The following is a 26279-nucleotide window of genomic DNA, read 5'->3' as shown; positions in this document are numbered from 1 at the left end:
TTCTGCAGACAAGACTGAACTGTGTGAAGTTACTGTGTATTTCAGGCCAATCTTGCCTTGATTGCCCTTTGTCCATGTCACTCCTAAAGAATGGATTGACCATGAGCTAACTTATTTGTCTAGAAAATGCCATTCATTTGGTTAGGAACCCAGACAAGCAAACATCTATAAAGCCCCATCCCTCATTTAACAGCAGCAGGGTATTTTTGTTTTCTCTACTATGCAGCAGACTTAACACTCTGGTACATTTTCATTATGTATAAAATATGCATATATTCCTCAAATATGAGTTTGCAGTCAGAGGTAGAGATCCGTTATTTACGACAGAAGATTTTAAGGGTGTTGGGACATGTCCCCGCAGCCAGTTGGTCCCAGAACCAACATCTTGGCTCTATGAATTCCAGCTCAGAGTGTGAACACATCCTAGAAACAGGTGGAAAGTCAGGCAGCATGCAGAAGAACTAGCCCTCTCTTTGTTCTGATATATCTGATCCTGCTCAAGATTAACACCATCTGATGGGAGCAAATTGCTGCTCTGACCTACTTGTCTATCCTGGCCCTGTTCTATCCTTTTCCAGCTTTGCCAGTTTCCGTAAGTCTGCCTTGCTGTTCCTCGTAGACATCAAGTTGATTTGCACGACAGGTCAAACCTTTGCCAGAAGTGTTTCTTGAGAGTTCAGTACAACCAGGACGATGGTGTTTCTCAACGTGCCTTTATTGAACATTGCTTATACCCATGAACATGAATTGTAGATTGTTGGGTTTGCTAAAATAACCCATTTACCATGCTATGGCAAATAGTTTACTGAGAGAAGTGCCCAAGAGAACCCATAATCCCAAAAGATAATTTAATACAAATCAGAGTCCACAGATGTTTGCAAAAAGTGAGATAACAGAGTAAATAAGGAGAGCAAATTTTTCTGGTAACTCATCCCAGCACTAGCTTCTTCACAAGCAATTAACAGATTACTGTAGCTAATGTGGAGCTGGCCCACTGTGTGAAATGTTGGTTGTGTATTACAGATTGCATTGTGTGGCTTCAGAGCTGTAACTCCTAACTTAGCATGCATCTACATGTCTAATAGACACCTCTGTGGGGCTTAACTGAAGCTCTTACCTACCTAATGGCTGCTGTGTGGCCACCTTCATCTCCATCAAATAATGAGCACAGTTTCAGGGCCAGGGAGTGCTGGCAGAGTGAGTGGGAGAGGTAGCAAAATCATTGCTGATCAGATGTCTAATGTCCTGGTGGAAAGCAGCAGCGTGCATCCTAGGCAGCGGCCAGGCTGAGAAGAAGATGAGCAGAGCTGGATGATGAGAAGCTGGGATGCTTAGCAGTGCTGGAATGAAACAAACTGGTGTCTGGGTTGTGGACACAGAGCACTTTGGTCCAATACTTTAAGCCCTGGTGGAAGCTGTGTGGGGTAGAATGAGGAGGTATGGTGGAACCGGACTCTCAATGCAGATTTGTGGTGGACACTTGAGAGTCATCTCTTATTTCTGGCTTAAATTCCCTTACAGTGTGAAGCACAGCTCCTCAAGCTTATATACTGTGAGAAGAGAGCTAGATAATGGGCCAGGCTTCCTTCACAGCTGCTGAAAGCTCTTCCTATACATGCACGGCTGGAAGGAGTATGGCCAAACTCCCCAGGAATTTGTATTGCTCTCCTGACTTTAAAAAAGTGCTATAGAGGGGAGCAGCAGTTACTTTTACTTTGTTTCTAGCTGTGTGACTGGAGCTGTCTGGCTATCCTTAAAAATGTGTTGTTGATACTTAAAATTTGCCATTTATTTAAGTTAAGCTCATTGGCAAATTAAGTTCCTTGACAATTGCAGATACAATTAGATTGAGAAAACATTTAATTGGAAACTGTGGCTTCAGCTACAAGAAGAAAGAAGGAATTGGGAGAAAAAAGGGAATGCTTCCTGAAGTTGGGTAAGGGGCATTCAGAAAATTGGACTCCTAGGCTGAGGTGCTGTTTACTTCAGTATAATTTCACTCCATAGAGTTTCTCATTTTGTTGGTCAAACCTGAACATAGCAACCTGAATTGCCTGAAGACTTGTGGAGTGGCAAGGGTGAGGTTGCACCAGAACACTGGACTCCAAGCTGTGATCAAATTTCAATAAGCTGCTGTCAGACACCAGTGTCAGCTCATCTCATGGTGTGAAGAAGTCTGTCCATTGGTGCCTGACAAATCTGTGCTTGGCTTTTCTGCATATCTGGAATTCCCATAATGTGGGTTTAAATGGTGCTTCCTTGGGCTAAGTGTCCTGTGCTTCCTAAACCAATGAGATACATGTGCTTTTGTCTAGTGTCTTTGGAGGATTTGAGAGTGTGGCTCTGCTCAGACCTTGCCTAATATACAGCAGCAGGAGCCAATTCCCAGACTGAAATAAAGCTGGAAGAAGTAGAAGTGAGGAGAGTGGTTGATTTTGTTCAAAGCCTACTCAGATGACATGGAGTCCTGCTGTATGTGACAGCCTGCTAGAAGGGCTTCTCACCTAAGTTGTTGGCCATAGGAGCAGGAGCAGGCAGGTCTGTTCATCCCCTTCCCAGTTTCAGGGAGTCCTAAAGTCTCCCAGGAACCACTGGTGTTGCCAGTTACCCATGCAGAGAGGCCGGTTTGTTTTCTGAAGTGCACCCTTCTGAGCAAGAGGGCTGGGTGGACTTGCTGTCCATGCAGCCATACTGCCTTTGCTGGCTGTAGCAGACTCATAACTTTTGGTCTCCCCCTCTCTCTGTTCGTTCCAGTCCCTGAGCTTCCTTGTCTCTCCCTTGTCTGGGGAGACCCTCTACTTGGATACTCACTCATGGGAGAATGCTGGCAACATGCTCCAGGCTGCACTTCAGTAAATGTGGGTGAGAGCAAAACCAAGGAACTGTGGCAGCTTTCCTGGCCTGCTTTGAGACATCTTGCAGGAGTCATAGCTGAAAGGCCAGGTCACTCCCAGGAGGTTTAGGGAGGTGGCTTGGTCACCCCTGGAGTAGCAGGAGCCACCTAATGCTGACTCAGGTTTGTATGTGTGTGGTACATCTGGGAAGCATGGGAATGGGGGACAGGTTTAGGAAGTGGAGAACAATTTTGCTAGCAGCCATGGACCACTTTGTTTTCTGCCTGGGATGACTACAGCCCGTGCGCTTCCAGCTGGAGATCTCCACAAGACTGGAGCCCTAAGCTTAGTAGCACCTGCAGCTCTATCAGCTCTTGATAGAGTGCTGAAGCCCTGTCATCACTAGGGAGGCTGCCTGAGAGCCTCCTTTTACAATAGACTGTCACCACATATGTGCTCCAAGGCTCAGACATCCCATGCCCAGCTCATCAGCTGTTTTGCACCTTCCATTTTTAAAAATGAAATTAAATATTTAATAATTTTAATTTTTCTTCTCTTTAGTGGTATAGCCTCATCAGGAGCAGGGCAAGATACTGTCCTACACAAATGAGGGGCCTGATTTTTCAAGTGTCCCTTCAGGCAGTGAGAGATGGTGGGCTGAATCTCTTCAGGCTGAGAAGGGAATTGAGCCCACCATCTTGCCTTTGAGCCACATAAGCAGAAACCAAAACTGTTGGTGGATCTTACAGGGATGTCATGGACTTCAAGCTGATGGAGCAGACAAAGGCAGCAGAGTTCAGTGTGTATCCAAAGTGGACAGAACCACCCCCACTCTTCTGATAACCTTAGTGTTTCCTCTAGCTGAGCCTACACAGCTTGCTGCCATATACACCAGCTGAGTGGATTTGCACCCACTCCTGAGGCTCCCAGTTCTCTGTGTAAATGTATTTCCCACAGGGTCACAGATTTCAAGCCAGTGACCAAGTGGCTTAAAGTATGTCACCTCCTATTTAGGTGCCCAAATCCTCTGTTGGTTCTTGTTCGTGACTTGTCTGAGTATTGAGTCTGCCCTTCTGCACTTCCAGCAAATTTGTATGAGAACCATGTACAAGAGAAGACAAGAAGTTCAGTCAAACCCAGAGGAAGAATGGTCAAAGTTTTCTTTCACTTTCCTCATGAGAAAATTCTACTATGGCTGTTTCTTTGCTGTCCAGGTTTTCCCATAAGTCCTGCATCTCAAATGTTTGCACAGCAGAAGCAGAAGTAACATTTTTTTCATCACTGAATGTCCTTTGTTGTGAAGTTGTCCCAGAATTTGTTGAAGGCAGTGCAGCACCAGCATTTGATGCTGTACTAGGACTATGGAAGCTTGGTAAACTCCATCTCTGAAGGCTTCTCTCATGATCTGTTATGAGACCAGCTATGTTACTAACCTGGGGCTCATGTTTGGGCTCTCCTATCACACTAGGAAGTGACTGATGCACGTCTGAACTTGAGACGTATGGAGTCATTTCTGGTGGGAAAAAGTGTTGGTTCAGAAGGGCCACATTTGCCTCAGATAGGATCCTTTGGAGCTTCTCTTCTGGCATGCTTGCAGAGCGCTCTGTGGGCAGGTCTGGTTTGTCCAGCATATCAGGTGCAATCTCCTTGGCTTCAGAGATGATAACCTCAGGAACTGGCCTGTTTGTCTCGGATGAGGTGTCACTGTCACCAAACTGTGCCTCGTTCCTTGAGGTTTCTGTTATGGGTCCAAGCTCTCGGCTACCATGAAGTCTGCTACTTCTGTTAACTCCTTCATGTTTCTTCTTGAAGCTTGAGGTAGAGCGCCTCCCTCTTGTGTGCATTTCCTGCAGCTGTCTGATGTGCCCCTTTTCATCTGCTGGGAAAAAGACCGAATTCTCACTTGTCTGCCGACTGTAGCGGTGGTGAGTTGGGTACGAAGGACCTTCATGGACGCTGAGAAACCTCTTGACTCTTCTCAAAACAGAATATTGTCTCTGATGCTTCTCTTCTTCCCAAGGCCACTCCTCCCCATAGAGGAATTCTGTATCAGCCAGCCTGCCAAATAAAGCCAGGTAGTAGATGTCACTTAAATATAGGAACCATTGGGTTTCTGTGCGCATATATATCCCTCTGTTTCAGAGAGAGGAACCAAGACACAGGAACCAAGGCCCTAGTGTGTCCCTAAAGAAAAGCAGGAAAAGGATGAGGGTGCCAGGAAAGAGTGTCAGTGCCTTTGATGCAGCCAGATCACACAGAGAACTCTCTACATCCAGGTGTCGCTTCTCCTAAGGACCAGGCTGGGAGGGCGTCCAGCCAGGCATCTAGCACCATTTCATATTTGAGCTGCAGCCTTCTGAGGCAGCTCCACATCATTAAGCTTGTGCTAAGGGTGAGGGAAAGGGGAGAAAGGAGTAGGAACTCGGTGCTGTAGTTACTTTTTCAGGAGAATCCTACAGGCAAAATAACAACAGTGAAAAAGCAACTGCTGGAAACAGAGGACAACAGTTTCAAAAAATGTTGAAATTACTCAGATGGCCAAATCTCACTTACTTCTGGGGCATGACAGTGTGTCTGGAGGTCTCACCTGTACTCGGTACTCTTCTCCTGCACAGCCTTGGTGCTTCATGAGAACAACTACTGCTGCACGTGCCAGTCAATTCAGTACATGTCACTGACTCAGTGCAGGCCGGACAAGCCAAACGGGCCCAGTTACCTGTCCTAAGGACAAGAACAGCAAAGGGGCTTGGGCCAAATCTGAGGCAAGGAGCACAGGCAGGCAACACTAACCTGGAGGGACAGAGGATCTTCATCCAGCATTTGTGAAGATCATGGAATAGTTTGTGTTGGAAGGGACCTTTAGAGGCATCTAATTCAACCCCCTGCAATGAGTGGGGACATCTTCAACTAGATCAGGTTGCTCATTGCCCCATCCAACCTGGCCTTGAATGTTCCCAGGAATGGGACATCTACCACCTCTTTGGGCAACCTGTTCCAGATGTTAGCTTGAGGTGACTGGAGAAGACTTTGGTTTTGGGCTCAAGCTTTATATATTTGCTTTGGACTTGGAAGAATTTTTAGAGCTTGTTTTTGACGTTTGATAAGATCTACCCATTATTTTTAGAGATACAAACAGAGAAGTGGTTCAGATGAGAAGATAATTAATAAAAAAATCAACACATCAGAGCTGTTTGCATTCCACAGGGGCTATCAGGGAGCTACTTTTCATTCACTCCTTCCTTAATTTTTTTGTGTGAAGTACTTCTTATTAAAAAATTGTTTGCTGACTTAATGATGCTTCTTCTTTGCCACCTTTTCCCCCTAGAAATTGCCTTAAAATGAATTACATTCTATGAATTTTTCTTCTTTACTTTTTTACTTTCTTCTTTACTTTTCTTTTTGCCATTTTATGGTTTTTCCACAAGGAAATAACTTCTGAAAAGGCGGTATGTGATAAAAGGAACTCATATAAACCATTGTCCTTTGTAGTAGAATGCATGCAAAAATGAAAAAATAAGAGGAACAAAAATGAGAAAACCACAATTTTGAGGCCAAATGAAACAAAAAATTAAAGACATTTTATTTTGATAATGGTGGGAAATGATGGGAAAATTGTAAATATCTTGAGATAATTTTTAAAGTTAAAAAAATGGCTTCTGTAAAGTTTTAAAAAAGATTTTCAGATGAGAACATCTACTTGCCTGGTATTTTTTCAGGCATGATATTTTTATACTTATTGACCCGCCTATATTACAGCATGTCACAAGTATTTAAACTAACAGCTTCTAAGCTAACTTGCCTATCCCTGATTTCTCATATAGATCCTGACAACAGGGGGCAATCCTATACCCTCTATGTTTCTTTCTAACCATTGTTCTTTGCTGATCTCTGCAAATAAATCCTCTTCATACCCTCACAAAATCTGACCATTTCAACTTCCATGCCTAGATTATTAGCAGATGAAAAGTCATACAACATTTAAGATGACTTCTTGTTGATCTTCACAAAAATCTGAACTGATTTTAACTGTCAAAGAAATAGCTATTTTACTAACTGGGGATGCATGAAGAAGCTGTAGTAAAGAAAGCACTATTAAGAGAAATCAGTCACTGTCTTCAGGTATCATCCTGTGCTCAGAGGCTATCAACAAACCCTCCCTGCAAACACGCTCTATTTATTGGTTATACAATTTAAGATATGCATGCACAATTTGGATGAACACATGGACCGCTGGAGACATCATCCCACCAATACCAGCCTGTCCACTCCCATCTAATTTCTTTTTCCATTTCCATCTTGCCCTCTTGCAGTACTGTCAGAGCCCGCATCCCTGCACTGACTGTCTGCCAATCAGCGTGGGCTGTCGGGGTGGTGATCTTTCTGATGGCATTAAGGACCCTTAGTGCCACTCACCCCATTTCAATAGTTGATCCAAGAAATGAAGGAATACAGTAATCAGCAGCTGCTTTTGTGTAGGGTGGCCGGGCAGAGGTATCATTCCAGTAAATATCTTTCTCCATCCTCGGCAAGTTCATGTGCATCTCATCCACCGCCAGAAGTGAAACCTTAGATTTTTTTTGTATAAATCATGTCACTTTCAACATAGTGCAGTATAAGAAATAGTCTGCTTTATACTCCCTGGGTCAACATTTCTTTCAGAAACCCTTTAACATAAGCTGTGTATGATGGCCTGGGCATTAGGAAGAGACTCAGTATGATAAAGTAATCCCCCTATATCTGCCTATACTCATGAAAGCATAAATTTTATCATAACTTGAGTCTTCTGTACTGCAAAGATATTTATGCCAGATTGAAGTCCTTCCCACATATATAATGAGTTAAATGTGATCCTTCACGTGCTATGGAAAGTCTGTGTAAAGTATTACACGTGTTCCTTAAATGTCCAGAGGTCAAGAATCTTTCTGATAGGTTTCATTGCCATTTTAAGACATTTTGAATCAAGTATGTGAATATTCTTCTAGTAAGTTTTACACAACAGGCTCTAAGGCACAGTAGCATGAATATCCTGAAGTGGTGCTAAGCCAGAGGGCATCTTTGTCAGTGTGAAGTCCTTTCCCATTCTTGCACGTACCTGCACTGATTACTTTGGTTATTTTGCTTAATTTGGTGGTTTGTTTGGCCCTTGCTCCCCCTAACTCCTGGGCTCTGCTTTGCTGAAGTGGAGTCCGACAGCAGCTCAGCCAGCCCTATGCTTGGCTCTATGCAAGGGGAACAGCAGGTGCTGTGAGACCTCCTCATATCTCTGAGCTCCTTCACAGCACAACAGACAGGGCTCTTTGGGAATCAGGGGTACCTGCAATAAACACGTGCCCTTGTCATCTCAAAGCTCCTGCCACTGGGGACACTGGCTCCTGTGCTGACCATGGATACTGCCGTGCCTGGCAGCATCAGAACATGAATCATGGTACTGGCCCTGCTTATTAGTTCAGGGCCCTGCTTGGTCTTTTTTAGTATTTTTGATGCCTTTCTTTTTAAAGGAAGGTTCATGTGCAATATTTTAACCTCAAGACATTCAGATTAGCAAAACATGTTCTTATCTATGCGGGAATGGCTTCTGGATTTTGCAGGATTGACCTACATTACAAGTTTTTCCAGGCATAGAGTGATCTTATAATTTAAGGTCAGCTGTTTGCATGCTTATTCAGGCATTTTAAATGCCAAATACCAAAATCAAGACGAATTAGCTTGTAAAAACAAACTCTGTGGATCACAGCCATAGGTAAACCTTCAGGGAAAGAGTATGTTTTGCTGACACTTGTTGCCCTAATTTGTTCCTCTATATATGACATTGTATTAGATGTAATGATAACGTATGGTAGAGTAGAGCTGGAAGTAGAAATAACAACAGCAACCTGTAAATTTCTATCGATGCACCAGTTTGTTTCAAAATCATCATCATCTTCTCCAAACGGATTAATGAGTTGTTCAGCGACCTGGAAAGAAAATGAGACAGTGAAGAGAGGTTGGAATGTCATGTCAGAACTACTGCTGCAGAGAAAGTAGGATTGGATTTTTCCCTCTCTCCCTGCCTGTCACTTGCAACCATAGCTTGAGCTCTGTGTGATGGTTCTGCCAGCCTAGCAAAGGAACAGCTTGCTTTCACTATAGATTCATATCTCTGTGCCTCGCTGGTGCTGTCAATCATAATCATCAGCACTGGCCTACTGGGAACTGAGATATGTCTGGACCAAGGTAATTGTCACATACAATAGTCATTACCTTTCCTTAATGTTGTCTTTGGCTCATTAAAATGAATGGTTTAGCAGCTAGAGGCTGTTATTGCACTATTGTCTGCAATAGTCCACCAGCCCGTGGGGTCAGTATTCCCAAGCCTTGCAGTTGGACTCTGCTGGAGGGAGTAGAGCTCATCTCTCCACCTCAGCCCTCAGCCCCTGCTTCTTTATTGGGGTTAACCCTGATGGCAACCTTCCAAGGCTTTTGAGAAAAAGCAGCCTACAAAAGAACTTTACTCAAGTCAACTCTGTGCATCATGCTAGCCAAATCCAAGAGACAGAATCCGAGTCTGTTCTTTAATTCAGCCTGCTGGTTTGGGTTTCTGTACCTGAAGTGGTTGAAACTGCAGGGCAGAAGTTCATCCTGTGGAGGACACAATCAAACAGTGAGCTGAGACACCTTCATGGTGAGGCACCTTTGTCTGGGAACTAGTCTGTAAAGGGAACCCTCTCTGGCTGCCCACATCCAGTGGAAAAAACCCAAAGACTGCCCCCCATCCCACAATCACTAAAGTACATTGCAGGGAGTAAGCACATAGCTGCTGTGGGAGGAAAAAAATACTAAATAGAAAAAAAAAGTTTTAGGAAATTCAGACTGCTTCTCTATTTCCTTTCTCCTCCATGCTTTTCTCCTTCTGTTTATATTTTTAATCCCTGGTTTTGAAGCTGATCACATTCTTGATAACCCTTCCAAACCTTCCTAGTTGTCATCAGGGCCATGCACAGGAGCAGGAGTCAGGTCCTTGGTTTAATGTGCATATGGGTAAAGCGACTGTATGATTAAACACTCCTGTTCATTAACCTCACTGTGGACAGCTATGATCTAAATAACTTACAGCTGTATGGTGGTTGGTCCCTGGATATTTTTCCTACATGCCTCTAGGTTGTATCTGTGGAAGCACTTGCTGACTGTCCGAGGCCACCACTTCCCAGGCCAGCACTGACACACAACAAAAGAACGGCTGAGTAGGTTAACACTACAAAAACACCTGTAAGGTGGGAGGAGTGAAAGGAGACATGGGTCACCTCTGCTCACATTCATTGACATGGTATTAAATGTTGGGTACAGCTGCAATAGGAAGGAACCAGAACACAGTCTGTGTTGTGGCTTTCCAGGGAAGACATGAATTAGCTTCATGTAAACCAGCAGATCACCACCCAAAAATCCACCATAAAACCTATCACATCAGCTTAAAAATGTGAACAGGACTGGGACAGAGTAAACAACAATGGTGGCCTTTTTTTGGCTGACCTGGTCCTGGCATGTGAGACATGACTTTATTCTCCAGAAAGGAATATAGTGCTGGACAACTAAACTCTGTATTTGGACAGTCCATCTACCCCTGTAATGAAAATGGGGATTTAGAAATGTCTCATGTAATGGGAAACTTTGGCCCTGTATTATAGGAATAACAGACCAGGCTTGAGGCCAAGGAATGAGCTCAGTTTACCCATTATTTCTGAGGAATTGCCAAGTTACTGGAAGTCAATATCTCAGGGCCCTTTTTGCTGCCTGGCAGCCAAAGTCCAACACACTCAGCCGGAAACTGGCTGTAACCTTCAAGACAAAAATTTCCTGACTTGGGGCACTGAAGGTTTGGACAAACCTTCAGTCTGAGGAAACACTGCTGATATTAAATTAGCTTTTTAAAACTTCTTCTCCTCCCTTTCATTTCCTTATGCAGAAGATTTTTCTGTTACAATGGCACCTCATACCTGCCACAGGCAGGAGTTGGCTGGAAGCTCTGAGCCTAGCTGGAAGAGATGCTATTAACATCCTTGGGTGCTGAAGAAGGAAAACCTATTTCCTCTCAGGAGCACCAGCAGGGCAGTCAAGAGGAACAGCTTACAGTTTTTAACCATCTAGTATAACCCTGGAAGACACTGCCTAGAGATAAAGCCTCACTTTTCTCCAGGAGAAGTTGCTACCTTCACTGTACCAGCCTCCCTTCCTCTCTCTTCTGCTCCCATTCAGGCTGGTCCCTATGCAGCAAAATACCTTTCCCCCGATTTCCTAGGACACAGGACTAGAGGGGCTTGTCCTGCAGGTGCTTCACTTTTCCTCACAATCTGCCAGCTCGGTGTGCTGCCTTCTCTACTCTGCCCTTTGGAGCTGGCTGCAGGAAGGTGTCTCTAAAACTGGCCAACTTTGTTCAATTTATATTCTAACAGACAAGATAGCTGTATGTTTTCAGCCATGATTAATAAACACAAAAGGAAATCTTAATGTGCATAGACCCCAGTGTAACAATTTGCTTTTTATTTGAAACTGTTTTCCGGTTAGTTTATTGCAGAGGAGAGAACCACCTTGAGGTATGTGGCTTAATAACTCCACTATCAGATTGATTGTGATATGTTAGCCTAGCAGTCATCAATGGGCTGATGGACAGCATCCAATTCCTCTATAACTCTTCTTTTTAATGAACATTTTTATGCAGCGGAGTTCTAGCCAATATTGTCTGTCACTCTTTCATAGCCCTCTGGAACTGAGGACCGTTAATTACCTGCATCTGATGAGGCTAACAGCAGATACTACTGGCTTTGATCATAAGAGGAAAGTATCATTCAGTCCCTTTCAGCTGATGCCAGGTCTGCAGCCATATTTTCTCATTGCAGGATGGAGTGGGAGAAAGTTTTTTTTTAATCTCTTTTCTGTCACTTCATAGTTCAAGTCCTGAGACCTGATTTTTGTGGGAGTAATACTCCCTTGGGGAGTTGTGGCTGCATTGGTACTACTAAAATGGGTTCTTTCATATTCACGGCCATTTCTTACCATACAGTCTCTCAGGTGGAATTAAAAATGCATTGCATGATATTTCTACATGACTACAGAATACTTCAGGCTGAATTCACCTCTGGTGTAACTTCAGTATTCACTGGTGATTTTCCATGTGTGTCATATATCTTGACACCTTGACCAGACCCCCAGGGAGGGTTCCCCCATCACCTGTCCAGAAAGCTAATTTACCTTGAGCCATCCTGCGTAGAAGAAGAACTGCAGCAGCGTGAAGATTGGAATGTAAATATCTAAGTCATGTCCCTGATACCCTTGGTCAGTATCCAAAAATTGGCGCCCTATCAGGCAGGCAAAGAAAAAAGTATAGACTGCGAGAGTAACAACCTGCAAAGAACAGAACTTCATTGAAATAATGGAATAATACAGTCTTATGCATAAGGCAACACATACCCGAAGGCCTTTGACTGCCTTTTGCCATATAATTTATAAATCTGTAGGAGGTATTGCACATACAGAGGCCACAGGAATAATTATGACCAGGAAGAACACTCAGCAAACATAAAAACATTTCAGTGCTTCCCTCTTCCAAATTATGCAAGATCTTCAGAACATCTCTGCATTAAATATGCCTTAAGTAGTTAGCCAGGCCTCCACAATCCTGCATGAGTGAACCCATGCTCAATATCTCAGAGATTCTGGTTAAGACTATGAATGTTTTATACCATGAATGTTTTGTACCAACCCCCCCTTTTATGGAAATTGTGTTTTGAATTTTTTACAGAATAATAGCTCAGTACCTGGGTATAGACCAGTGGAATTCCAACCCAGTCATAACCAAACAAAAGACTACACCAAGACCGGTACTTATTCATCTCCTAAGAGGGGGAAAAAAGCCACAAACAGCAAGAAACCACAACAAAATATAATTGTGTGGGGTACAATTCTGAATTATAAATATTTTGTTACAGTTCATTTTTGCACATATAAAAAGACAGGGAGAAAAGAAAGTATAGTTTATATAAATTGATACTATAACTGTACCCAGCACCCCATTTGAATATTGACTTGGTTTATGGAGTTGGAGTGCTTAGTATACTTTGTATTTCTTCACAATTCATCTTCTGTTTCCATCTTATCCGTAGTCTAGTGATACATGAAAGAGAATATATTATATCATAAAAAGGATGTTTTACCACTTAATGAAATATTCAGGGAGATTATCGTCTCTGAAACGGATAATAAAATCTTCAAAATGCCAAATTATTCTCATTTCTCATATTCTCAGCAATGGAACAAGTATGAATTTACAGTGATGTTACAACAATTTTTTACCCATCAATTTGTTGCTTCTTTCAATACCTTCTTAGTCATATTAAAAAAAAATCCCAGGGAACGCTGCTTTGTGTGTACATTGGTACACAAAGAAAAGTGGGATAAATCCTGAGTAAGGTCATTTAGATGACACAGGAGACTTGTGCACACTAAATAGAATCAATTATGTAGGTGAAAAGCTACCACATAGCAATTTTGGATTAGTTTTTTGTAGATTTGCTACTTACGTTCATCAGTGTCTGCAGATCCACACTGTCTCGAATTCTTCCCTCTTTTCGTGCCTTCGATGCCAAATTTCCAAACCAGACAAATGGGACCCAGTATTTCAGGTGTGGAGACTTAAGGTCATCAAAAAGTTTTCTTTCATATCTTGTCATAAAACCTGTTTACCAAAAAATGGAAACAACCTTCATTTATTCTGTGCCTTCAGTGCTATTGATACTATAAATTTGGAATATGTTTCTATCTGTTGATGTAATGTTTGCATAGAATCCTGCTAAACACAACTTATAATTCTAACTAGTAACCTCCTCTTTTTGGTTTTTTTTTTTTTTTCCAGGACAGGTCTCTCTTGAAACAACTTCTTTTTGCATTAATTACCTATGTTAAATTCCTCTTTACCAATACAGGCAATAATTTGCTATCACTGTGTTCTCATATGTAACTGCTGACATATGGTAGATACATAGAATACTGAGAATTGTACAAATTACTCTCTAGTTTCCTATTCTACTTTCAGAAAAATAAGGAACTGGATATATCAGTCAAGATACAATCACTTTTCAGCAATGATGGCTTTCAGAAGCATTTCGACATACATTGTAAGGGCAATTACATGACCTGAATCTGATAATTTTCTGTTAAATCTGCAAAGCAGTGAGCAAGCAACAGAGGATACAAGTGCACGCATGAAACAGAGCCCAACAGAGAGTGTGCCTTCTGCCAGTGAAATACTTTCCTGACAGATTGTTTCATGTTTTCGTTTGGGTTATGAAGGCGTGCAAAGAGATGAAGAGGGAATCATGCACAGAAATCCTGCTGCTAAGTGGACACTGGGCCAGGTGACATGCTGTGGGGCTGCAGGCTGAAGCTGCTCTCCGCCTGGCAACTTGTCTTGCTGGGGTGCTGGGAAGGTATTAGGTTTCCTGAAGAGTTCCCCTGCCTCGTGAAGCCCTGCTTCCCCCTGCTGCAAGCAAGTCCAAGGTCACATAACACGGGAGCCAGGGCTGCGTGTGACAAATCCTGCACCAGAGCCAATCACTGCCTGGGACTGGCATGGGAGCAGCTGGCTTTTGAAGCAACACCTCCTCCCCCTTGGGGAAGAAAACTCTGCTCTGCTGTACTCCTTCCACCCAGGCTTTGACAAAAACAACCTCAGAAAATTCACATTTTCCTTTTTCCAAATCCTGGATTTTTTGATATTGGAGCAATCATCATGTTTGGAGGATCTTAGTTTTTGCTCACGTTTGTGACATCTATCAGGGTGGGTATAAAGCTTCTTTTGTTGTGTTGACATAGCTCTGAAACAGGACAAAGTTAGTAACATGACAGCCTCAAAATAGAGAGCTCAGCCAATCAATTACAAGTTTGAATGCTGAAAATCCAGTAAGGGAATTGACAGTAGACTCCAACTAGTAACTAAGGATATGTCCATTATTGCTAACATTGCTAAAGATACATGAGGCAGCAGACAAATAAATATATAGAAACTCAGTTGTGTTGCATAGAAATGTGAATAAAGTTAAAGGAGATTTGCTAAACACAGTGATCTTAAATATTTTGTTGTTGAGGGAAATGTCATTATTGTACAGTTGGAACAACACTACACAGGAGGTATGAAATACTGTAACTACTGAGAAGGAAGGCAAGGACTGGCCAGAAAATACTGTGGAAGAGGAAATATTCAGCAGCAAGACACAGTACTCATGCAGCATCATAGAATTTGAGAACAGAATAACATAAAGCTTTTAAAAGTTTCCTGGGCATTTTACAGCCATCTCTCATAATCAACTTCACAGAAATAATCAGGCAACCAGACAAATTAACCTGCTAGTCATGACTCCTGACTCCTGAAAGTTAGTCTTTCAGGCTGCCTTTAGTTTTTGTCTGGCCAGCCTGCTCATTACAGGACAGGAAAAGATGTTTCTGTCAGGCTGAAAGAACAGATAGAAAAACAAAAAATTGAATCTGGAGTAAACACTGGATGAAAGTCACTTGGAGGCTCTGGAAAGACACAGCCTGAGGGGGTGACAAAGAACAGCAAGGATCAGTTCAACTTTCCACTGAAATGGAGCACTTTTTGTTCAGGAAAGCCCAACAAAGTATGGTGCTTTTAATTATAAAGTTCAAATTGACATTAAAGTCTTTGTGTTAATATTGATTAAATATTCTCTTTGATGAATATTAATAATGCCTAGTATTCTTATTGCAGAAAATACGAATTCTGGATTGCTCTTACTGCTGGCAATACAGACAACATACAGTTGAGAATATCTCGCTGTTATTGCAGTGGTAAAGAAACACCTTATATTCCATCAAATACAGGGGAGGATATCAAACCTCAGCTATTAAAATTACATGGTTTCTTAATATGGTCATGCTATTTTTATTTAGGAGTATTCAAAGAATTAATCAAGAAACTCTATAAACAAGTACACTGGTTTTGACAAGCACTGGAAGACTGGAGCAGCTCCAGAAAACAGGAAATATTTGTCAAATATTGTGCCAAGATCTTGAAAAGGATGATCTAAGGAATGACAGGGTACTCAATCCTTGTGAAAGGATGAGAAGAGTGACATGGAGTGCAATCAATAAATAATCAAAGGACACTAATGTGAACAGTGTCAGCCAAAGAGATCTTACAGGAAAATTATTGATGAGAACACAAGCCTGGCTGGAAAAAAATCACTCATGCTCTCCCTTAAGTGATTCAAAGAATATTCAGTTCTCCTGTTGAAACTCAGTGGTTTGAGACAAGACTGGTTCAGGTTATTCACACTAAATATTTTGGTATAGTGATAAGAGAAGAAGGAAAATGATCAAGTAGATAGACGTTTCATTTTCTGGTTCTGTGTTATGTGGGAAAGGGTTAATTTAGGTGCCTCCTTCCAGTAGAGGATTTGGGACTGCAGACTTCAGCCATCCGTAGGTATTCATGTTGCTGAGCTCACACCTCATGTTTCTCTTCAGCACTTCCCATCAGCTCTTTTGGGCTGCTCTCTGCTCAGCTGCTCACTCTTTACTCTGTTTTTTAAGAGATGTGTTCTTCAGCATCCAACTTCCCTCTTGCACATTGCAGCCAACAGGATTGTTAGGCTCAGAACGGCTGCTGGACATTTGACACTCGTGGCATATGTGCCCCAGCACTCAGCATCATAAAGGAGTGAATCTACATGCATCTACTGTCTACAGTTCCATAAAAAGTGTTAAAACATGAAAAAGAGTCAGAAGGAAGGTCCAGCACTCAAGACTACAGTCTTGACTACAGTTGGTGAAGCTCCTGAGTTTCATTCAAGCCTTTATGCAGTCTGCTAACAGGCAACTATTGAGAGAAAAGTTATGTTTCCTTCTAATTAAAAAAATAACTCAAACCTATTACAAAATCCAGTGAATACAAAATAACACTGTGCAAGTTCAGACTGAGAATAAAATGTCACTCTTCAACAGCAAGTTCACTGTTGTGAATGTCTGTTCACCTAGGATGCAGTGTAGCCTCCAGTATATCCATCTGAATTTTAAATCTGGGCTGATTATATTCCTAGAAGGTATTATAGCTCAGTCAGAAATTGCAGCGTGATAGAGGATGCTGCTAGCAAGCTTTTGTGCCTTGTGTTACAGATGAGTCAGACTAGATTATCATGGCACTGTTGTTAAATTTAAGATCTTTGAATTTAAGCAGTTCGTTTGCTGAAAAAAGAAGTATGTAGCAATAGTTATGTTGTGGCAGTTCTCAGTTTGACAGAAAAATGCAAGATTGTCACAAGTTGTTTCAATGGTGACTGTCCTGCATCAGATCTGTGCTGCTCATGTTCATATTAAATGCTTCCCTCCCATGCAGTCTGATATGCAATGCCACAGGGAGCTAGGGAGGGAATGATTTCAGAGTATTGTCTAAGTCACTGGATGTTAATAGGAGCAAAATATACCCTCAAACACTCAGTACTGCATCAATAAAAATTCTGCAGCACAATATGCATTAAAAGTTACAAATTATGTACTGAAATACAGAGCTGACTACACTATCAATACTTACATACACAGTTTCTAGTAGAAGATTTTTCACTGTTAAAAAAACCAACAATCAAAACTTGCTTTCCAGTCTACAATTTTGGTACAACACTGTGACATTCTGTATCTTTGGAACAGATTGTCTTTAGCAATGGGGAGGCAGAGCTGGATTAGCTGCCTGGAAATGTTGTAATTTTCCAGTGTGCAGAAGAAGCAGATTGCTGGGGAGAGTGACAGAAGCTTCCTTGACCTCTCACAGGCTCAGGTAAACAGTTTTGTTGAACAGCACAAGGAAGAGAGCTTTAAAATTCAATGAATCCAACAAAAATGGTTTGGTTTTTTCTTTTTTCAGTAAGATCGGTGCATTCTGCCTGCAATTTTTTTTTTAATATCCAAAGCTTCTCACACATATTTGAAATGTGTATATGTATATACACACTGCATATTTTAACTTGCTACAACTTTGCTTACTAATTTCTGCCAAAGGAATAATTGTAAGAAATTCAAGACATTCGGTAGAAAACATGACTTCTATTTGGAACAGATCCCCATTATCTTTGCACTGGTATTCTACTTCTGACACTGACCATGCCAGTCAGAAGGCACAGTGTCACACCTTGCCTTTAAATACTGAGCAGCCAGTCTTTGATAGACAATCAAAGTGTTACATGACTGAACTCTCTTCACCATCATCACACTCATTGTGTTATTGAAAGAAACAGAAAACAAAGACATACTTAATACTTAGTATATTTATCCTTGAAAAACTAAGTTTAAGGTAAGATGTTCAATTTAAATAAAAAACCCTTAGGGTTGAAGGTTTTTTTGAGTAAATCACAACACTTAAAATGTACAATCTATTTAAAATACAGTCTACTTAAAAAAATTGAGATAAAGCTGTACTTGTGAAGTGCCTTCAGAGATCAGTCTCTGATACACCAGACCAGGTTATAGCCCAGACATTGAGACAGAGCCATATAACAAGTCACCATTCCTACTGCATCATGCTATATCGCAACTTTGTTATTTTTTGTGCTTTAGAGAATGTTGTACCTGCTCCATACACCTGAGTGTTTGGGGCAGGCCTATTGCCTCCATGATGTCTGAAAGCAGATTCATGTAAGAGTGCCAAACTTGTTTGATTTCTATGGTGTTGTATTGGAATTGAAAAAAGGCCCGGTGGCTCTGGTGGAGGGAGAAAATTGCAGTCCAAAACCAATGTGGCTGATAAGAGCAAACTCCGTTTATTAGCAATCCAGAGGCACTTATATAGCATACCAGCTTGTTAACTCTTAAGTGGCCCAAAACTTACCAAAGCGCATTTCTGGGTCTACATAATTGGACTTACACTGGCAAGCTTCTACAGTTATGTTATGATTAAAAGAATTCAGAGTTCACCTCCCTTCTCTCCCGGTCTTACCTACACAGCTGTACCTTCTCAAGACTCCCTTCTTGTTCCCAGCTTGGTTCTCACAGGGATTTTTCTCATGCAGAGTTTTTCTCACACACAGGCCTTTTGCTTGCAGGCCTATTGCTTGTATAGTTCTTTTATTGATCCCGTAATTCTATCAATGATCCATGCCCCTGATCCCTCAATAATTCTGCAACAGTGTTGCTAGATGAAGACTTTAAGAACATTAGAGATGCACTCTTAAGGTTACGTCATTTAAGTCACTAACTAAAAGATGATTGCTTTGACGTGGGTTAGTATGAGGCACACATGGGGCCACAGGAAAGAAAAATGAGGCTGGCTCCTTCCCTCCCTGAGCCCCTACCTCTGAGGGAAAGGAAAGCAATTGTGGGGAGGCAAACTCCAGTACCTGCTCCTACCACATGGTCCATGGTAGGGAACCTTTTGTACACAGCTGTGCTCACAGAGCGAAAGATCAGCAGAGATGTTAAATTCACATAACGCATGAGAGTCCTCCTTAGCAAGCGCCCATACTCATCTCTGCCCTGGACACAGCTGGAGATGAGGAACATCAGACGATCCGGCCATGGCAAGTTCACAAACTGGTTCCACCAGCGATTCACCACCAAAGTAACGTAGAAACCTGAGAGTTAGAAGGAAAAAACGTCCAGTGCCTATCAGGATTTCAGTTACTTTAATTTTAGTTTGCAGGCTATTGTTCACACAGCTAAGCTGCTACATTTCCCAGAATAAATGCAATAAGCAATGCCAAAACCCAGGATACAATAAATACTAATTATTTAATAGACATTGCAGTGTAACAGTACATTCCAGCTGAGTATCTCATACCCACGAACTTCCAAATTTCCTCTTCTGTAGTAAAACTTAGGGTGGATTTAGTTCATCGAAAGATCAGGTACAAGGTATCGGTGTTAGTGGGCACGATCTAGATCTAGATATATGTGTCTAGATCTAAATATAGGGAAATCTATTTCCCTAATAAGAATATATATTAAGAACATGAGCATAAATGTTGATGTGACAAAAGCAACTTGAACTTGAGGAGACCTGTTGGAAGCGGACGATTTATTGTGAACCTCTAACCTCCCACATGCCCCTCAGCTCTGAAACACTTCCATGCACCAACATTCACAAAATGCCTGAACAGAGTTCGAGAATAATTTCACATTTAACTGGTACTTACCAAGCACGAAAGTTACTGGGATTTGTTCAGCATATTTGTCACAGTAAATTGATAATTTTTCAAAGAACCGTTTTTGGCTACCTGTAAGAAAAAATCTGCAGCAAAAATAAAATGTTATCTGTCCTTGCATAATATTCTGGCACTAGCTACTAAGTGCAAACGTATAAATAATCAGATATGTGCACTGGGGAGCAACCTTGGCTAATGTCTTCAAGCAAATTCTTAAAGGTAAAGGCTGAACACTTTAGCATGTATTAAGGAGCCTGGAGGAGACAACAGTATTTTTCCCTAGTCTTTTTAGTTCTCTAAGGACTAATTTGACTGGCACTACTAATTGGATCAATATGCCTGGAGAATCAGTTTGCTGTCCCATACAGACCAAAGAGGTCTAAGTCTTCAAGTAGAGCTTACTCTCCTTTTTCAGAGTGGTACTTAATGGAAATGTTCAGGTCTGCTTGAATTGCAAAAAGTTACCAATATAATTCCTCCGATTTGAAAATGCTACATTGCTGCAACAGTTTTTTTTATTCTTACTCTGAAATTTTTCTTTTGCACAAGATTAAAATACAACTGTATTTATTTTGCAATGAGGAAAATATTCACCAAATGATAGCAAATGGACGACCATGGCAGCTTCTGCCCGTGGGAAAAGATACCTAGTGAAATACAAGCTTCAATATAATTTTTTTTTCATTTGTGTAGGTATTACAGTTATTCTTTCATTTCTTATAAAAGGAACATATAACAAGTACTTGGTGGGTTTTGCTTACAATTGTGCAATAAGAACTGGAGCACATATAGAAAGCTTTCTGTGGTGTATTTACCATGGTCTTCTATTGCCTGACATTTCAGTAAAACTAGATTAATTTAAATAACCGTGAGATTCTGTTATTTCTTTATATATTAATGCCATAATTTTCTTTCTTTGTTTACAGGTATAGATTACTGAACAAAAAATAGTGATTAATCAGAGACAAACTGAAGCTCATTTCCTCCTTGCTTCCAATAAAAAGCAGAGATCTAATTACAGATCATGGTAAGAATGGAACCATAATTTTGATACTTCTATGTAATGTACTTCATCCATTAAAAGTTTCACTGTACTAATTGATGCATTGCATCTGTCATACAGGTGTTTAATTCACACCTTGGTGGAAAAAGCAATTCTTCTTCTATTGTGTTCCTCCTGCGTGCTGGATGACACACAGATAATAACCACGTCCGGCTTCCAGGCAGTTTTCCTTGGTTCTCTGCAAGCTTAAAAATCAAGTTTGCATGCCTTCCTTGCTTTAAGCAAAACTTTGCTTTTTCTGGCTATATAACTTCACTCTAAAATTATTACCTCTCAAGGTTGTTATATTCCCACCAAGCAACCAAAACAGAGTTCTGCAGGGAGAACAAAAGGTCTATACCTATGACCTAAAGCAGCAAGGCATGCTCATGTCACAATGTCAGAATGACAAAAGCTGTATAACCTAGGCTAGCTTTGAGTTTTTATTTAGTCTAACTTCAGTGGGACGGTTGCTCAATGCTAGGCTAAAAGTGCAATCAGCTGAATATGATAAACAGTATTGACACCTTAGGTACTTCCTCTGGAACCTTAAAGTAAACATGGAAAGGTAAGCACGTTAGAAAATGTTCAAGGAAAAGACAATAAGTAAATAGTAACCTCCCCCCATCATTCATCAGCCTAACACAAGGAGGTCTGAAATTTCAGTATAACATTTAATGAGATGTGAATTGGAAAGAGTGTACCTGTATAATACACTTATCGCTGTGTAAAGAGTAGCAAAAACAATAAATTCTCTGTACAGCAATTTGTAGATGCTGCCTTTCCACCTTAGGAGTAATCTGTGAAATCCAAAGAAAGTGGCATTTGCTACTTTGCTGGAATAAGTGACTGTCATCGTCTTGGTAGGCTGGGCCTAGAAACGGTAGAAGAGAAGCAGGACACCAACAACATTTTAGACAGCATATCCTAACCTGAATGTACCCTTGTATAGATAGATACATGGATATACATGTAAATTTAAATATATAATTGAATGTGTACACAAATACATGGTGTTTGTATTCATATATATATATAGAAAGGGAGGGAAAAAATGAAAATCTTGCAAGCCCTGTTGAGATCGACTGATGCAAGGCTGTATTTGGGCTTTGCATCAATGACCACCCAAACCCAGCAGTTAGCACTGAATGTGGCCACCTTCCTGGGTGGCAGTGGCAGGGACATGTTACACCTCTGAAATCTCTGCTTACTCTCAGTTTGCTCCACTCTAGTGTGAATGAAGAATGGGAAGCAAATTTGTTTAAAATTTTTTTTCAAAACTTTTCAGCTTCTTGGTAAGAGAAGTAAAGCTAAATTCCACAAATGCATGTACATCTCCAGCCAGTATTTTTAGCTGGCTATAGTAATTATAATCATTTCAAAACCAAATGAGATTTGGAGACTGCCTCTTTCATTAACAGTTACGACAGCAGCTGAAATCAGCTGAGGAATGCTGTTATTTCTCTCCTTGGCAGCTAGACTTACTCGTCAAGACTTCAGCATTGCATGGCCATGCAAAACAAGCCATAGGGCTTCTTGGGTAGGTAGGGTGAGACACAGTGTAATTAAAATACTACTGAAAATACACAGGTAAATTGTGCTGGGTTTGGTACTTGCTTACCCAGCGTAGGGAAATGCTACAGGAAATTCTGTGTGCTTACAACACAAATCCTAACTCCAAATGTGGATGGAAGAAGTTTTATACAGCATGCAAGAAAGAGAGTAATTAAGACAAGCTCAAAATCTCAAGAAAGTTACTGTGTATCACAAATATGATTCTTGTCTATATTTTTGTGATGCCACTGTAGCAAATTTATTGGAGGGAGGGAGGAGAAAAATCTGAACTCCTAGTTAATAGATAACTTGGTAGTATTTTGTGCATCTTGGCTGTGTCTCTGATGCAGAGCATAAAGTAAGCCATTAAAATTCAGCTGTAAAAGTGCCACTTATTATTGTAGTCACCAAGGAAATCAGCAGGGAAAAGACACCATAAGCCTTGTACTGCTGACATACTGTCTCTTTTCCTCTGCAGAATGACTACTCAATATTTGCCAGCATGGGCCTGAAGATTATTTTAGGTTTGTTTTTTTTTAAAGAAGTATGGGTTTTGGTGTTTAGAATCCAAATGATAGTTTTTCTTTTCCTGAGCCTTGGCACAGACCTTTAAATTTTTTGTTGTCATTGTTGTACTCCAAGAAGTTCAATGCAAGAGCCAACCTGTCAGACTGGCATGGAAATGCAGTCCTGTCTGCTAAAAAGCTTGTGGTCAGGACGCAGTGCTTAAGAAAATGGAGGCAAAGATTTCCGTTCTCCAGCAGAGTGGGGCTTTATAAACGATGAAAGAAATCTGTGGGTAGGCTATAGGGGAGGAATGGGGTAAAAAAAATGCTTAAAAATACACTGTGCTTCCTGGAATTGCTGTAGGAGCCTTTAGACTTTGCACATTGATGCTGTGGAGTATGTGTTTAAGCCATATCACCAACAAGTGTGTCTCTATCTCCCCATTAATATCCACTTTGTAATGGAAATCTCCAGTAGGAATGACTGAATGTAGGGACTTAGATCTAGAAAAGATGTCTGATAATGGGAGGGTTTATAGCCTGGCAAGAATCCGGACCCTCAGCACAACACAGGGCCACAAACGAGAGGGTGAAGTTAGACAAATGCAGGATGAAACAAAACATACATTGCTAACTGTGGGGGCAGCCAAATATCAGAACAGGGGACTGGATAGTCACCCTCTTGTTTAGGATCTTTAAGCTGAGGGCAAATTGTAGGACAGAAGATGACCTTCAGGAAAAATTCACATAACTGAGACATACAGGGGCTGAGGGGCTCTGCTGGTCTTCCCTGGTATCTGGGCATCTGTTAAACTTTCTATGAGGTCTCTTGTGTTATGGGCCATAGATGAAAAAAGATTGCTTGCAGCACCTTCGCAGAATCTGCAGCGCTGCAGGAAGGCAGTGATTAGTGTCAAAACCATGACCCTTGGTTTCTGCATAGGAGGTTCAGGAAGGATTCATTCCTCCCAGGTATCTGAGACTGCAAAGAGCCAGAAACTAAGTAGCCAGTAGTTAAGCTGGACAAAATGGGTCTACCTTCTCTACAGACCTGAAGCAAATCCTGTCTTGCAAGGCCTAGTGGACGGGCTTTGGCCACAAATGGAGAGCTGTGGTGATAACAGGAATCAGGATTAAGAATATTTCCCCATACATTAGACTGGGAGAAAAGAGTTTTATCCATGAAATGCAATTTGTCTGCTTGATTCTAGCAATTATATTTCACTTAATCACACTCCAGCCATCCCTTAGGACTTAATGCCCTTGACTCTAAACAGAAACTCTTGGAAGATACTGGCTGCCCCTGCTTTTTTCTTTCTGCCTCTGAAATGGGGCAAAGAAAAGTGGGACTGTTACAGCAATTTTAGGTTTTGGTGCCTTCGTTTCTTTGCCTTGCCTTGCCTGTGGTACACTCTGTTTTATCTTCCTGCTAAGCAAATGCTTTCCCTAACATTTACCATTGGGTTCATATAGGGACTTCAGGATAATATAATTCAATGTCTTAAAATATACATTAGGTCAGATTAGGTGATTATAGAACAATTTAGCCTATATAAAGCTATGAAAGACAGCTATGTGTTTGTCTGGTTAGATTTCTCAAGACAACAAACACAAATTTATATCTGCATTTGTGGTTTTTTTCTCTGAGAACAACTACAACCATTTAGGTATGGCCTCCCTTTGCAACGACAAGTTTTGGTGTAAAGCCTTGCACTGACTCTGGCTGTTGCACGGTGGGTCCCAAGCCCTTGGTTCACGGGGAGCATGTTGGCAGAGAGTCCTTCCTACATTACTTATGGCTACAGGAAATTAAAAAGCTAAAATTGAGACAGACAGGAAGAGCAAAGCATAATGATGCCCCCCAGCACATTCCTTCCTGAGCACTCTTTTGGCCAGGGCAGAAGAAGGACAGAGTACATTAGATCAGATACCACAGGCACCGGTGTCATGAAAAACGTTCCTATTAATCACATTGCCCTTAAATTCATCAGCAGATATAGGGCTAGGCTTTTTGCTGGTATGGATTTGTGAGTTTTGAGGACATAAGTTATGCCCATTTGATGCCTGTAGAGACCTTGACTCATATCTACGATGCTGCTTTTTTTTTACTCAGTGTTTATTTCCTTTCTGAAACTTTCTCAAGCACAGACTGAAATCTGAGTTATATATTACTCCACTTTTGCTAAGATCATCAAAAGACTTAAGGCATAAACAGCTAAAATATAAGTGTGTCCTCTCCATTAATATCGAACCCAACTGTAAATGGGATTTTTGCCTGGCTGAGAATTTCAGGATGCATTAGGATTCAGAGAGAAACCACAGTAAAAAGTAACAGCTATCAGTGTTTCCTAACTGACCACGAAAGGCACATTACAGAATGTATAAATAAATAGTACCTCAAGACAGACCTACCCCTTATCATTGTTTACCTTATTTTTTAGTTTATGGCATAGAAGAGAAAGTGAGTGAGAGAGATTTGAGTTAAGCCAGCTATAAAAATATATTAAGCTTATGTTGTATTCACTGACCTGCTATTTTGATTCAGCAATCCAAGCCTGAAGGCAAATCCTGGACCCTTCCTCTTTCTCAGACGTCCTAAACCAAGTCCCCTTCAGATCCGCAATAATCACCTTGCTCTTCCCTTAACCTGAAGCAAGGGGTTGCTGCTGCTGAGCCCTAAGAGGAGTGGACTGACAAGAACAGGGGTTAAAATGTCTTTCCACTTCTGGAAGTCTGTTTTTGCCAAGTACTCTGTCCTGTCAGTTACACAGGGAACAAACGCAAGCAGCAGCAGCAGCAGCAGCTGCTGATCTTGCTCTTTTCTAGTCTATAATTATAACGCCACTTGCCATCGGAAGGACCTCTTTCATTTGAATGAAGAATCTTGCAATGGTTTTGGTTGGCACATACAGTTTTTTGCATTTTATTTCCTCCAAAATGGGATGGACAAGAAGAGAGCATTTTGTTCTGCAACTTCTCTTGAAAAGTGTTATGTCTGTAGCACGGTCCTGTGAAGACACATCAGTGAATAGCACTGAATAAATACATCTAAATAGGAAGACCAGAGACAACCCCACCAAACCTGAATATGTGCTCCATCTGCACCTTGATCCCACCCTGGAGCACAGATGTTGCTGCATTTCTGCTTTGCTAATTTGATTTGGGAAAT

At 41.3% G+C, this 26279-nt stretch overlaps 1 protein-coding gene across 3 annotated transcripts; it reads right to left on the bottom strand.

The window, feature by feature from the left end:
* Window positions 1-678: 678 nt before the first annotated feature.
* Window positions 679-25866, bottom strand: BEST3 (bestrophin 3). 3 transcript variants are annotated; one of them, XM_042017786.1, is made up of 10 exons: window positions 25639-25866; window positions 21755-21924; window positions 20000-20094; window positions 19205-19438; window positions 13385-13539; window positions 12623-12700; window positions 12057-12209; window positions 8708-8788; window positions 7248-7399; window positions 679-4892 (listed from the first exon to the last, which is right to left on the bottom strand). In XM_042017786.1, the coding sequence occupies exons 2-10, from the start codon at window positions 21904-21906 to the stop codon at window positions 3986-3988; spliced, it is 2007 nt and encodes a 668-aa protein (XP_041873720.1). In that variant the 5' UTR covers window positions 21907-21924; window positions 25639-25866; the 3' UTR covers window positions 679-3985. The 3 variants fall into 3 exon arrangements, with proteins under 3 accessions (XP_041873720.1, XP_041873721.1, XP_041873722.1); XM_042017787.1 differs by lacking the exon at window positions 12623-12700; XM_042017788.1 differs by lacking the exon at window positions 21755-21924 and having other exon boundaries at window positions 25639-25719.
* Window positions 25867-26279: the final 413 nt, after the last annotated feature.

Source organism: Corvus kubaryi, unplaced genomic scaffold, assembly GCF_017639235.1.
Source record: "Corvus kubaryi isolate FWS band 111438036 unplaced genomic scaffold, C.kubaryi_AGA036_p1.0 137, whole genome shotgun sequence".
NCBI classification, from domain to species: Eukaryota; Metazoa; Chordata; class Aves; order Passeriformes; family Corvidae; genus Corvus; species Corvus kubaryi.
The sequence above is the reverse complement of the archived record's forward strand: the minus strand, read 5'-3'. Positions and strand labels throughout refer to the sequence as shown.

Coding starts and splice junctions, on each gene's coding strand:
- BEST3 (XM_042017786.1), bottom strand. CDS start 21,906: ATGACAGTCACTTATTCCAGCAAAGTAGCAAATGCCACTTTCTTTGGA. Junction 13,540..19,204: donor GGACCATGTGGTAGGAGCAG/GTACTGGAGTTT, acceptor TTTGGTAAACAG/GTTTTATGACAAGATATGAA. Junction 12,210..12,622: donor TTCCACTGGTCTATACCCAG/GTACTGAGCTAT, acceptor TGTTCTTTGCAG/GTTGTTACTCTCGCAGTCTA.